The sequence below is a fragment of the Chaetomium globosum genome, genomic scaffold (assembly GCF_000143365.1).
Source record: "Chaetomium globosum CBS 148.51 scaffold_4 genomic scaffold, whole genome shotgun sequence".
NCBI lineage: Eukaryota > Fungi > Ascomycota > Sordariomycetes > Sordariales > Chaetomiaceae > Chaetomium > Chaetomium globosum.
In genome coordinates this window covers 2,357,969-2,372,291 of record NT_165979.1, presented here as the reverse complement: position 1 = coordinate 2,372,291, position 14,323 = coordinate 2,357,969, and the positions used below count along the sequence as shown (strand labels likewise).

Sequence of the window (14,323 nt, the reverse complement as noted above, 5' to 3'; positions counted from 1 at the left end):
GTAAGGCGGCGAGGAGAGCGTTGCCACTAACCCAGATTATCACATGTATCTAGGTACATTTGACTTCATTATAAAATAATTACGTTATATAACATGGGTCTTTGGAAACGAGTGGACTTTTGGGATGGGGGGAGGCACACGGGATAGTCCACACTATTTAGTGCCCTTGCTTTCATTTCAACTGACATGAGCTAAGTGAGTCCTGCTGGCATTCCTTCCTATGTTTTCTACGTTTGTTGAGTACTTGCCAGGTACATAGATGTAGGTCGTTGGTCTACGACTCGATCCAAGTTCGCTTTTTGAGATCAGGGCTTATATCCCTTGGCCAAGAGCAGCCAGCTTGGTGGCAAAGTGATGTCATGAGTTAACTCGGTACTCGCGTCCTCTAACCAGCGGCCAAACTACTCTAGTGCCCAGAGCAACTGCAGCCGTCGATGCAACCTAATATCGAAGGACGGAAAAGCCATGAAGCGTCCTACACAACGCATAAACATGCCACATACTAGGTGGTATACAACTGCTTCGGTTCGAAGGTTAGGACATATGCACCCGTGCTTGTGTGGGGAACCATTGGGCACTTGGATCAAACAACTCGGCCCGTCGTTTTCTACCTCGGAGAGGGTTGTCTTTCGATCAGCCTCTGCCGTGTGTTCGCCAAAAATGGATTGCTACCCCTTCCTGAACCGTCCAGTGGTATCCGTGTTTGCGGCAGGTCAAGCGAGCGGCGTTCTGTTTCCTGTTTTTTTTTTTTTACCGCAAAGCAGCATTTGCATTGACTCTCGCATGGCGACATGGAGAATCCTTCGGGAGAGGATGGTTGGGTGAATGCGAGATCGCATGAAGTTCCCGACAGTTGCGGCGACACAGGATCGCCGCATGTTTGAGACTTCCCATGGAATCTGCCGCCAGTGGTGCTGGAATGCGGATTGTCTGGTTTGGTGGAGGCCATATGTGGAGGTCAAACACTGGGGATCCACCTGTCCACAACGGGAGGAGAGTCGGATGGGGAACCAGACACACGTGGGGGAGGACCGTGGTTGGCATGTTTCACTCAGTGACTGGTTGTAACTATCGAATGTACATACACCAGTACCCAAATAATAACAACGACGGTTTACCGCCTTAGATTTGTGAGTTGTGTGTCAGCTTGTGTCGACGCTCTGTAGCTAGTGATTCTCGGGCTTTATGTGGTTAGGAGGTCGGCTAATGCGCATCGCGGTTGATGCATCGTGAGTGCGACTATCGTGAGAAGGACCCGACGTCGAGATATCTTGATGGAGGAGGAGCTGTTGCCCCGATTGGCCGAACAGGACGAGACTCGGGTGGGAGACGGTCTGAGCGGGCGCGGGAATGCGGCGAGATAAACGCGGCTCGTCTGGTTCGGCAATCGAGACGGGCGAGGGCGCCTCCTGGTTTCTCCCTTCCCGACCCGTGTCTGGTGGCTGCAACTCCAACCATCTAGACGCCAATTACACGCCGTCAGGACCTGTGTCCCTGATGCAATGCGCGCTCAGTCGCCCAGTCGATTTGCCAGATGGTAGTAGAGCGCTTATTTATATTGCGGTGGGCTTTCCAGTGACACCTTGACACTGACGGGGGGCATCCATATTTGTAAACCCGCCCTGTGGTACATACAGCTGGTTACCATGGACGGTGGTGACCCGAGAAACTGTGCCTGGAGTTTCGGAACCGAACCGGGGAATTTGTGTTTCGATCTCAAAATGGATCCTCAAACTCGCCGAGTTCCAGCGATTCCCCCACCCACCCACTTCCTGTCATGGATGAGCGAGGGTCCACAGCCCATGTGCGGACCCACCTCGGATAGCTTTCCGCAATGCGCAGAGAGGCACGACAGAAGCTCCAGCTCTCCAATCCGATCCAAGCTCCCAATTGCGGCATCGTAAAAAGAAACGGAGCGAGGGGTCTTGCCGCAGTCCTTGATGTGATCTGTGGGTGTAAACAAAAAAAAAAGAAAACAAAAAAACTTTGCTATTTCAAGTCATGCGTCCCCACAACACATCGGACGATCAACTATCCAAAATACCTAGTTAAAACCAACTGGTCAGTTACCAGGCCATCTCTCGAGGAGAGGACTTCCGAGTTGCGTCGCAGTTGTCGGAGCTCAGCCACCGGTCAGTGCATAGAGTATCTCCGCGTCGCTCTCATGAAAACCAGATGACAGATCAGAGCTCTGGTTGCCAAATGCATGACAGATTGACGGCGGCATCAGTCATTCGTTGACCACACTGGGGTACTGAGACATCGCCGAGATCTGGCGATTGGGCTTGGCTATTGATAGTCGTCGTGTGGTACGAAGCAGCCATGTCGAGATCACAGATATAGCTGGCTAAGTTATAATCATGATGATACGACTCGACCTCCCAAGCAAGCAGCGGCATGGCGTTGTATATATTATGTTGCGGTTGCATACCGTTGATGCACGCGCCATTCCGTTCCGTCCATGGTGATATCGCGAGATCTCGATGCTGGTTACCCCGAAGTTCGAGGTGGTGTTTGAGACACCAGTCCGTTGGGATGCATGAATGCGGTAATACCGAGCAGGGGCTTTGGGCGTGCTAACCTCTTGGGGGAAGGCTGCACCCAAGTCTTAACTGGAAGCGAAATTAGATCGTGGGTCTGCCACCAGTCCTCCCGTGTCGTTTGCTGAACGCCCCGAACTTGCACGCTTCCACCCGTTCTTCTTTGATTTTCTTCACCCGCTTCTTCAAGTTCTGTGAGGGGTGATACTGGACCCAGGGTCCTTCCACACCACCTACCAAGAGCGGCATTCTCCTTCTTCCAATTCCTCTCTTTTTTTTTTCCCACATTCGTTTCAACCAACCCACACTCACTTTCACTTCCTCGTTGGGCCGTGGCACTTCCCCACCCCTAATAAGAACTGTCTGTTCTCGCAGCCCAACTGCTGCAGTCGCTCCTTTCGCGTCACTTTTCGCAACTGCCGTTGGCGATCTTGCACCACACCGTCTCACTTCACCCACCGACGACTCTTTCCAGTCTTGCTTCTCTGGCTCGACTGGGACCGAAAAGCCGCTGGCGTCCACATATCTCTGTGTACAATTTTGCGCCGCGGGCAAACAAGTAACGTGCAGAGGGTTCGACCAGGAAAACCGCGTTGTTGTCAAGGTCGCGCAGCCAAACCCCATAGTGCAACCGCAACCACGAATTGGTTTCATAACTGCCGACAGAACAGCCCGTGAGCTCAAAGACCTTAGGAAATCCCGAGGACGGCCATGAATACGACAAGACAGTGACCCAACAACCGGCAACTTACTTGAACAACCCCGGTGACGAGAGATACCAATCGAGTTGGTACTGGAAGGGAATTCAACAAAAAGTGTGGGGTTATCACTGGTCAGATACGGCCCGGGACGGAGCGAGCGCGGCCGAGCGCGAGAAGGATTATCCAGCTTGTTTTCTTGTCGACGACTTGCGCCGCCATGTCTTCCTGCCTATCACTCAAAGGCTCCAAGGCATGCTCCGCCTTCCAGGCATCGTCCGTGTCTACCACGGACACGAATGTCGTGGGGTTGTTGTATGTGAATTGGGCATTTTCTGCCGCGGCGTTCACATAGCTAACTTCCTCGCAGCCCTTTTCTACGATTTGCCTCAAACGTTGAGACGCTCGATGCGCTCCTGATGTCTCATGTGCAAACAGAATACATCCGGGAAAAGTGAGGCTCGAAATCCCTTGAGAGTACGCCGTTCGAGAGAGATCTAACGTTCTACTAGGTTTTCAGTGCTCCTCGGTTGTGGAGGGATCGATTACACCAACACGAGTGACATCTATGCTCGCTTCACGACCTCGGTAATCTGTAATGCTATTATCCAGAATTCCATCGAACCTTGCAGTCTTGCGCCCGCAGAATCCCGTCCGCTTTGCGCCGAGACCTGCGTAAGGCTTTCCCATCTTTCACTATCCGTTCCTTGCTAACAGGATTTCTAGGCTCAATATGCCCAGGCCGAGGCGTACTTGGTTTCTGACACTTCCCTTTGCCCTGACCCTAGTAGCGATGCGCAATCACAAATCCGGGCCGATTTCACCAACTGTGCCCTGCCTGACAGTTCATTATCGACTCGAGACTGCATCACGGGCGTGACGAATGAACCTGACAATTGCGGGTATGGAAATAGCACCGTGGGACTGTGTTCCTACTGCGCTAAGGGTGGAATTAACTCGACCGATACCTGTTGCTACGGGGCCGATGCCGAAACGCGCTGCGCCGGAGTTGTTCTGCCCACAATCACACCAATCACTTTACCGACGGTTACAGCGACGGCGACACCGGATCCGAATGACGATTCCGCTGGGGGCGGTCTATCAGGGGGGCAAATTGCTGGCATCGTTATCGGCTCGGTCCTTGGCGTCGGCCTCATCGCGGCCCTTATTTTCGGATTTCTTGTTTATCGAAGGAGGAGGAGCGGCAGCCAAAACGGCAGCGTCTTCAACCAGCCATCGCCCGCTCGACGTGGCCCACCGTCACAGATGGGGCAGACCAACGCATCGGCTGGGTTTGACGTGTTGCCTGGTGGGAGGATCGCCCGGATGTCCGCCCTCGAGCGCCATTCCCGTGACTCGCCGTCCCGTCACACGGCTCGGGATATGCACAGCTCCGTCCCCGGAACCGCGGCGGGGTATCGTGGGAGTAGGAGGAGAGGCGACGACCATTCATCTTCTGATGGTTTTGGCTCTAGCCCGCCATCTGAACGCGGTACGGGCGGCGTGCTCCGGCCGCCCCCGACAATGTTGAGGCGGAACGGATCTCTTTCAAGCGGTTCGGTGCTGGCGGGTGAGGATCCTCAGTCGCCCAGCTCTGGCGGCATCTCTTCCCCTCCAGGGATATCGAGCCAGCAGTCGGAGCAGCTGCCATTTTTCAAAGACTACTATTCCCAGGACGATATCCACCCTGGCGACCGAGTTGCGGTTCTCTGGGCGTATCAGCCGCGGGCTGGCGACGAGTTCTTGTTGGAACGTGGCGACATGCTCAAGGTTGTGGGGATTTGGGACGATGGCTGGGCTACGGGCGTCATGGTGGACGAACGCGCAGAGCAGTGGGAGGCCCGCCGGCAAGCCCAGCGGGACAGTGGGGTGTCGAATACATCAGGCAGAGCGCGCGAGGAGTCACCGCCCGTCAGCGGCGAAATCAAAGCGTTCCCGCTGGTTTGCGTGTGCTCGCCGGAGCACTGGAAGAAGACAATCGACGGCGACGGCTCGACCGACACGTCCAGCGCGAATCCGTACATGACGGCGGCGTAACTTTGGAGCGCGGCTTAATGATGATGACCTAATTCTCGATTACATTTTCCGATCATGCTCGATGAATGCGTCCCTGCTTTCGTGCGGCATTGTCTACGGCGTTGGGGCTTACGACACGCTCTGATTTTCTCCCCTGGCGGTTTCGATTCCCCGTTTTCTGGACCTGCCACTCTCGCCCCCGAATCCGATCATGGCGACGTGTCGGCTGCCAGTTTCTATTATCCAACTCACGGCAGCATGCATGGCCTTGTTATTTCTTTGTTTTATATACCCACATTTGCGGTTCGGAGTCTCCTGCGGCGTGGCGTGGCCTTTTTTTTAGCTTGGTTATATTGCGAGTATGGCAGGTGTTTATCCCGGACAAGGACAAACAATTCATAGACTATCAGCGCCGACCTGAAGACTAAGTAGGCCCGCGACATTTCAACACGAACCACATGGAGATACTCTGCAGATATTCTTGGTCTCCTAGCTGAGACAGCCTTTTCTTTAGTTAGACACACAAAAGGAATAGATAAGCTGGTTGCTTAGATCTAATGATTTTGTCATCTTTGGCGGGCCTGATTTATGCATGTGAAGTACGACTATTGAGGCCGATGGAGTTGAAATGCTTGTTGGTAGATACCCGTGTCTGAGCTCGAGAGCAGTCCGGAACCCAGCCCGAGCTTCCCCACCGAGCCCACTTCCCTTGGCAGGGCTGCGGCTGGCAGGGCTTATCTTATCTTCACCTCCGGAGATCGATTGGCTGACGCCATTCTCGTCGGCTCCAAGGAACGGACCTTCTGACCACAGCCCGGAGCTCTCTCCTTTCAAATACCCTGGGTTTGTGGTTTTCTTTTTGCGACGCCGTCGTTGTTGCTTCGTCAAGGGCATCCAAATTACACGTTGTATCTCCGACATCAACTCGCCGTTTAGACGTTTCGCCGCTGGATCAACACGAACCACGCCCACGCGCGCCGACGCCGACGCCCCGCCGATCCCCACGCGATTGGGAATACAACCCAATAGGCAAACCAGGCTTGATCAAGATGTGCCACGCCGCCTCGACACTTTGTCCAAGGTAGTCGGAAAGTAGGATAACTGGCTGTGGAGCGGAGCGAAATAATCGACAATGGGTCAGGGCTTTTCTCTCGCAACCCCTCGAGCGGGGGGTGCCGGCATCGACGTACCGGAACTCGCCGACTTGGTCTACGAGCGGTCTGTCGGCACCGGCGTATTTATGAAGAGTGTCCGGGCAAGGCACCACGAGGGTGTCATGTTGGCCAAGGTGTTCGTCAAGCCATACCTCATGTCCTTAGACGAATACAAGCAAGCCATCATCCGTGAGCATGCCGATTCCGAGTGCCGTAGCCGCAACCCGTGCTGATAACCAACTGCTACTCCAGGCGAGCGACGGGTTTTGAACGACGTGCCGAATGCGCTCCCCTACCAACGCGCCATCGAAACCGAGACGAACGGGTACCTCGTTCGACAGTTCCTCTACAACTCGCTCTATGACCGCCTCAGCACTAGGCCGTTCCTCGAGGACATTGAAAAGAAGTGGCTGGCATTCCAGCTTTTGTGCGCCCTCCGTGACTGCCACAGCAAGGGTGTCTACCACGGCGATATCAAAACTGAGAACATTCTGGTGACCTCGTGGAACTGGCTTTACCTCGCCGATTTTGCCTCGTCTTTCAAGCGCGTCATGCTTCCCGAGGACAACCCGGGGGACTTTTCTGTCTTTTTCGACACATCCGGCAGGAGAACATGCTATCTCGCACCCGAGCGCTTCTTGCCGCCCGGTGAAGAAGCCGACCCGAATGCGAAGGTGACCTGGGCCATGGACGTATTCAGCGTCGGTTGTGTCATTGCTGAGCTCTTCCTCGAGACACCAATCTTCAGCTTGAGCCAGCTCTATTCATATCGGAAGGGCGAATACGACCCCGTAATAACCCATCTCAGCAAGATTCCTGACAAGGACTTGCGAGAAATGATCACACAGATGATCCAGTTGGACCCGCAGAAGCGATACTCGGCCGAGCAGTACCTGGACTTTTGGAAAGGCAAGGTGTTTCCGGAGTACTTTTACAGCTTCCTGCACCAGTACATGGAGCTGATCACCGACCTTTCGTCCGCCCAATATTCTGCCGGGGGCACTGGGAGGAATATCGGCGAAGCAGACCAGCGGATCGAGCGGGTGTGGCTAGACTTCGACAAGATATCTTATTTTCTCGGCTACCATGACGATGAGAACCGTGCCGAGGAGCGCCAGCTCTCCCCAAGGCTTGGCCTGAGGAATTTCCCCGTGCGTCTAAACATCCCGAACAACGAGCACTACGTCTCGCCTGATAAGCAGCCATCGGCGGACGACGGCACGCTGATCTTTTTGACTCTGGTTGTGTCATCCCTTCGAAATACGGCTCACGCCGCCCCGAGGGTTAAAGCCTGTGACATATTGCTGGCTTTCGCCGAGCGGTTGACTGACGTAGCGAAACTGGATCGAGTTCTACCGTACCTAGTCGCGCTGCTCAGGACAGATTGATGTGGTGGTAGTTTCCGCTGTGCGGGCTATCACGCAACTTCTCGACCTCGTCAAAGTCATCACTCCCGTGAACTCCCAGATTTTCCTTGACTACGTCATGCCTCGCATGGAGCCATTGTTATTGGACACACAGAGGGCGTTTTGTCCTCTTGTCAGGGCAACGTACGCTTCTTGCCTTGGAAGGCTGGCCATTTCTGCGGATCGGTTCCTCGCCATGGCCGCGGCTCTGCGGGCGGACGGAACCGCGACCCTCGCGGACCCCGAAGTTGAGCCTGGAAACGAGGCGGAGACGCCATTCGCCGGGCTGTTTGACAACGCCCGCCGGGAACTAGTTGAGGTGTTCGAGGCTCATACCAAGACGCTGATTGAGGACTCAGACCCCTTCGTTCGACGAGCGTTTCTCACCTCGGTGCCCGATCTATGCATCTTTTTTGGCGCTCTCCAGGCTAACGACATCGTTCTCACACATCTAAATACTTACCTAAATGACCGGGACTGGATGCTCAAGTGCGCCTTTTTCGATACCATCGTTGGCATCTCGGCGTTCCTAGGGAGCAATAATCTAGAAAAGTTCATGCTACCTCTCATGATCCAGGCTATCACCGATCCAGAGGAACATGTGGTTCAGGGGGCGCTCCATTCACTAGCAGAACTGGCAAATATCGGTCTCCTAACCAAGCACACTTATCTCGAGCTGGTGGGTATGATTGGTCAGTTTACAATGCACCCCAACCTTTGGATTCGTGAGTCGGCTGTCGAGTTTGTTTCGGCTGGCACGCGTTTCTTGAGTCCGGCCTATCTCAGGGTCCAGGTGCTTCCACAGCTGGTGCCCTATCTCAAGCCACACAGGCTGCCAGCCTTCTCCGAGCTCGACCTGCTCGAGGCACTTCAGAAGCCGCTGTCGCGGTCGGTATTTGACCAAGCCCTGCTGTGGGCATCAAAGGCGGACAGGGGCGATTTCTGGAAGCCTTTTAGGAAACTTCGAGATGCCGTCTCAAAGCCCGTCTCGTCCAGGGCAGATTCAAACTCCAAGTTGTTGACCAAGACGACGCGCAACGAGGAGGACGAGCAGTGGCTGAACAAGTTGCGAAATCTTGGGCTTGCCCTCGAGGACGAGCCCAAACTGCTCGCCCTGAGAGAATTTATTTGGCGATTAAGCCAGATTAAGGCCAGGGACTCGGCCGCGCAAGACACAGGGGCTACGACGGCGCTCAACAATATCATTCCGACTCGTGACCTGGGCATCATGCCCCAAACTGTGATATTTGTCGAAGAATCAGCTGCCCAGCCCGTGGTCGCTCCGGAGCCAGACCCAAATGCGCCACGAACCATCAAAGATGCTCTTCTCGACGCATCCATGTCGATCGACGACCCTGTGGGCAAGAAGCGACGAGCGGCCTTGAATAACCACCGGACCCGCCTCGGGAGCCGGGATAATCTATCGCCCATGTCTGCAGATAGTAGAAGGCCGCTAGATGATGATTCGGCTGCCTCTTCGGCTCTCGGAGGGGAAGCTGCGAGGGCCACATCCAGGCGGATATCCCATACTCCAGGCAACGCGCCTATGCTGTCGCCTGTGGATGACGATGTATCGATCCAGGATGCTCCGTATGCAATGAGGAGGGGCTTGCGGCACCAATCGAGCGCCATGAACCTCATGAATAGAAGGGATAGTGGCAAGTCCGGGCCAGAAACTGGCACCACTGAGACAAACGCCTTTGGCGAAGTAGAAGGACCATTTAGGCAGGCTCCCGTGCGCAAGTCCTCGGAGCCCGATACAGACTCGGCCTTGGTCTACGCGAAAACACGGCTACGCGCCAACCACACATACATTGGCAATGATCCTAACATTCTCAAGATGCTTGACGAGATGTATGTCGATAATTACCCGCACGATATTTACGACTACGGGCCCTTGGTGACGCCCATCAGCCGACTAAAGTCTAGCAAATCGACGGGATCCCAACCGGCAAGGGAAGATGCCTGGAAACCAGCCGGCAAACTCGTGGCGACGTTCTCGGAACACGTTGGGGCGATCAACCGAATCGTCGTCTCCCCAGACCACCAGTTCTTCCTTACGGGAGGTGACGATGGGTGCATCAAGGTCTGGGACACTGCCCGGCTCGAGCGCAACATTACACACCGGTCGAGGCTCACACACAAACACGCTCCGGGCGCCAGAGTGCTCGCACTCTGTTTCATTGAGAACACGCACAGCTTCGTCAGCTGCGCAAGCGACGGCAGCGTCCACGTGGTCAAAGTCGACACCATCCTCACCGGCGCCAGCTTCCGCTACCCGCGTCTCCGCCTGCTGCGCGAGTACCAGCTCGTCGAGGGCGAATTGGCCGTGTGGTGCGAGCACTTCAAACAGGACGGCAACTCGGTCCTGCTCTTGGCGACGACCAAGTCGGTGGTCCGCGGCATCGACCTGCGCACCATGACGCTCCTCTACAAGCTCGAGAACCCGGTCCACCACGGCACCCCAACCTGCTTCTGCGTCGACCGTCGCCGCAACTGGCTCTGCCTCGGCACCTCGCACGGCGTGCTCGACTTATGGGACCTCCGCTTCAAAATGCGCCTCAAGGGCTGGGGCGTGCCCGGCAAGGGCTCCATCTACCGCCTGTCCATCCACCCCACCAAGGGCCGCGGCAAATGGGTCTGCGTCGCCGGCGGCACGGGCCAGGGCGAGGTCACGGTCTGGGACCTCGAGCGCACGCTGTGCCGCGAGATCTACCGCGTCGGCGGCAACAAGGAAGGGCCCAAGGGCTACGAGGCCTGGGAGGTGGACGAGGACCGACCCGAGGGCATGCTGGGCCGGTTCGCGACGGACCTGGAGCCGGCGGCCACGGGAAACGCCGACCGCGGCGTGCGCGCCATGGCCGTCGGCACCGGCGCTGTCGAGGAGGGCAAAGAGGTGCGCCACGCCTTCATCGTCACGGCGGGGGCCGACAAGAAGCTCCGCTTCTGGGACCTGCTGCGCGTCGAGAACAGCGTGGTCTTCAGCGGCCTGCGCCCGGACGAGGGCAAGCCGACTTTTACGGCCAGCCATCCTACCCCGTCCATGACGCTGAATACGGAACGCTGGCCGCGGCTGGTGGGTGGGCCCGTCTCGGGGTCTGGTTCTGCCGCTGTGCCTGGTGGCGCCCCTGGGCGGAGCAGCCGCAGGCAGCGCGCGCCTAAGTCGACGGTCATGTCGCTGGAGGAACAGGAGTTGCTGAGGAGTCACCTGGATGCGGTGGTCGATGTGGCAGTGTTGGAGTCGCCTTATGTGATGACGGTTTCGGTGGATCGGAGTGGGGTTGTGTTTGTGTTTCAGTGAGGTGTGTCTTGGGGGAGGGAGGAGGCGGTTCGGGCTTTGGGGCTGGGGAAAGGGTGGATAACTAGGTGGTAGTTATTAACTACAAGGTCACAGGCAGACACGAGTAGTCATGGGAGTTGAGGGGGCCGGGCAGGGGGGTGGTTAACATGGCGTAGTCAGGTTTATGTTTGGGTTATTGAAGAGCAGTGACTTAGTAAATTTAGGGAATAAGTTGAATATGATTGTGAACGTTTGTGATTTCTTGTACCATGCGAGTCGAATATTAAGGAGCAACACTTCGAAGTACATACATTTTTGTTATCATGCCAAGCAGAGGCCGAGGACTGACAATTGTTTGGGTTAGGGTCAGGGAAGAGGGAAGAGTGCCCCACCTTACTTTCCCACTCGCCTCAGCCTTATGGACCTTAAACCCGATCCAGAAATCGCGAACGTGAAGTCGAATTCGAAACCGCGACAACACCGATACCCAACGATAGAACTGTCGTTACGATACGACAGACAACTCATATTGACAGATTTGCGGATCGACCACCGAGAAAACGATATCCACCGACCGAATACAACCAGAAATAATAGCAAGAGGAAAACAAGTACCCCAAAATGAGGCTCACGGCAGACCTCATCAACAATTCCCTATCCTACCTCAACCCGCTCAAAGAGCGGGAGCTGGATCTTCGAGGTGCGTTGAAAAGAGCAGATACTTGCACATTGATCTTTGTTTCCAAAGAGAGCTCCGAACCGTGAATACCATGCCATAAAAGACGGATTATCTCAACGTTGCGTTTATCTTTGGTTTCGCGCCGCATACAGGTCACAGAATACCCGCGATTGAGAACCTGGGCGTTGCCGGCGTAAGTCCTCTTTCTCTCCCCCATTCCCTGCCGATCAATCAATCAATCCATCCATCAACCACAAGGTGCGGCCCTACTAACAAATAACGATTCTTCCCCCTCACACAGCCCCACGATGCCATAGACCTCACAGACAACGACATCCAAGTGCTGGGCAACTTCCCGCTGTCGCCTCGCGTGCGCACCCTGCTGCTCGCCCGCAACCGCATTGCCGCCATCCAACCCTCCCTGCCCGCCGCCGTGCCCAGCCTGCGCAACCTCGTGCTCTCCGGCAACAGCCTCGGCGAGCTGTCCGACTTGGATGTCCTCGCGCGCTTTGCGAGACTGACGCACCTGGTGCTGTTGGATAATCCGGTGACGAAGAAGGAGGTAGGTTTTGTTTCTGGTATGTTTTGATGGTTGGAGAGTGTTGTGCTGACCAAGGCTGTGTTGGGGGTGGTGTAGCATTATCGGTATTGGGTTCTCTGGCGCTGCCCTACCGTCCGCTTTCTCGACTACCAGAAGGTCAAGGATGCCGAGCGGGCAAAGGCGAAAGAGTTGTTTGGCTCGGCTGAGGCCCCGACCGAGTTGGCTTCACAGGTGGGTGCAACAGCGGTTCCTCGTGTGACAGAGGTACTGATGTTGGGACAGATCATGGGTGTGAAGAGCAAGACATTCGATGTGGGCTCGGCGAACGGCTCAACTGGTGGGCAAGGGTCGAAACTCTCCCGTCTCAAGCTTACCGACAAGGAGCGCAAGAAGCTGCAGGAGTTGATCAAGAATGCCGATAGCCTGGAGGAGATCATTAGGTTGGAGAAGGCACTCAACGAGGGACGGCTGCCGCCGGGGGTCATGGTGGAGGACGAGATGGAGCAGTGAGTTGCCCGGAGTGGTGGTGCTGGGCGGGTGCTGGAGGGATTTGTTCATTGCCAGAAACAGAAAAGTATTCTTTTGGCATTCTTGTAGTATATCATGGCAAAATAAGCGCCGTCATTACCCCCAAAACCAAACCGCCAATGATACACCGCCCTCTAACCCGTCATGTCTACATCCTCGTCCTGCTGCTGCGCCTGCCTCATCTCCGTCTCCAATTGGTCGTTGGGGTCGATCGCGTCAGAAGACAACACGCCCACCCGGGTAAGGCCATTGGCCGAGGGGGCGTTGCCGTTCATGATGGACTTCGGCCTTTTGCCGTTGGGCATACCCTCCGTTGGACGATCCTCTTCGGCGGCGGCGGTGGCGGCCTTGCCACTTTTCTCGCCGCTGACCCTGGCGCGGGCGGCGGCCGCCTTGCCCTTGACTTCCTTATACGAAGTCGTCTTGGGGATGATGTCCTCGAGAAACTCGAGATTGTCTTGGTGGGTCACGGCATTTGCTAGAGCCTCGTCAGGAATGAGCCGGCTTGGAAAAGGAAGTGGGTTTTGCTTACCCATGTCCTTGTACTGGATGTTTCGCCGCGGCTTACGCTCCAGCTTGGTCATGTTCTGAGCTTCGCCGGTGAGGTACTGGACGAACATCTCCTACCGGCTTGTGTCAATGGCTGACTTGAGAATGGAATAAAAGAAGACTGACTGTTGCCAGAGTGATGACGAAAGCGGCATTGTTGGAGCAGACGGCGATGTCAGGGTCTACTGCAATAATCTTCTTGACTCTTGTGACTGGGAGGATGTGAGTGAGGATGGAAGCGGGTAACGGAGGGCGAGATACTTACGTGGCAGCTGAGTTTGACCGGTTACTTCCTTCCGAGGAGGAATTGCCGTGGTGTTGTACGGCATTTTGTTCTACAGGTGAGAACCGATGTGTAGACTAAGGCTGAGCGAGCGAAGTAGCAAATGTTATAGCGGACGGTCCGTTTCGCTCGAAGGTGAGAATTTGAGATATAGATGTCGCGGATTTGGGGCCGACGGCTCATTTATTACCGAGAATAGTGGTTATCAAATGTCAAGCGGCCAAAGATGAAATGATCCAGGTGTATGAAGTTGAGGAATGGAGCCTGGCTGGGCCATTTAAGTGGACGCGTGAGAACGCGATGTGGTACATACAACCCCTGGACCTCTTGGCAGGTATGGGAGGTACTTCCTCTGAAATCTAAGGGAAAGTTCCAAATAGTTAAGGGGGAAAGAAATCTAAAAAGAAACTACAAACAACGAGAATTTCTCTTCTGTTTTACTGTAGCCGGCCCAATATTATCAACCAATTCAAAAAGCTAAAGAACAGAAATCTATGGATATCGTATGGATGAAATATGTGTATTCGTGCTGTGTATGTATTCGTACCTTACCGCCAACCTTCGAAGGCGTTAACTATCAGAAAGTTAGTTAACTAAGGCGCTATGCCTGATTAGGTAATGTGGGAAGGACGAGGCGGCACGCCAGCCT

General features: G+C 55.1%; 4 protein-coding genes across 4 annotated transcripts; 3 read left to right on the top strand and 1 right to left on the bottom strand.

The window, feature by feature from the left end:
* Window positions 1–3,458: 3,458 nt before the first annotated feature.
* CHGG_04492 (uncharacterized protein) lies at window positions 3,459–5,275 on the top strand (the record flags this gene model as incomplete). Its single annotated transcript, XM_001223705.1, has 2 exons — window positions 3,459–3,553; window positions 4,084–5,275. 2 exons carry the CDS (start codon window positions 3,459–3,461, stop codon window positions 5,273–5,275), a joined length of 1,287 nt encoding a protein of 428 aa, XP_001223706.1.
* A 1,111-nt stretch (window positions 5,276–6,386) lies between these two features.
* Window positions 6,387–11,115, top strand: CHGG_04491 (uncharacterized protein; the record flags this gene model as incomplete). The annotated part of the gene is made up of 3 exons (XM_001223704.1): window positions 6,387–6,597; window positions 6,661–7,559; window positions 7,774–11,115. The coding sequence occupies 3 exons, from the start codon at window positions 6,387–6,389 to the stop codon at window positions 11,113–11,115; spliced, it is 4,452 nt and encodes a 1,483-aa protein (XP_001223705.1).
* Window positions 11,116–11,715: 600 nt separating this feature from the next.
* Window positions 11,716–12,824, top strand: CHGG_04490 (uncharacterized protein; the record flags this gene model as incomplete). The annotated part of the gene is made up of 5 exons (XM_001223703.1): window positions 11,716–11,794; window positions 11,926–11,966; window positions 12,075–12,335; window positions 12,411–12,545; window positions 12,597–12,824. The coding sequence occupies 5 exons, from the start codon at window positions 11,716–11,718 to the stop codon at window positions 12,822–12,824; spliced, it is 744 nt and encodes a 247-aa protein (XP_001223704.1).
* Window positions 12,825–12,976: 152 nt separating this feature from the next.
* On the bottom strand, window positions 12,977–13,720 carry CHGG_04489 (uncharacterized protein; the record flags this gene model as incomplete). Its single annotated transcript, XM_001223702.1, has 3 exons — window positions 12,977–13,465; window positions 13,518–13,603; window positions 13,657–13,720. The coding sequence occupies 3 exons, from the start codon at window positions 13,718–13,720 to the stop codon at window positions 12,977–12,979; spliced, it is 639 nt and encodes a 212-aa protein (XP_001223703.1).
* Window positions 13,721–14,323: the final 603 nt, after the last annotated feature.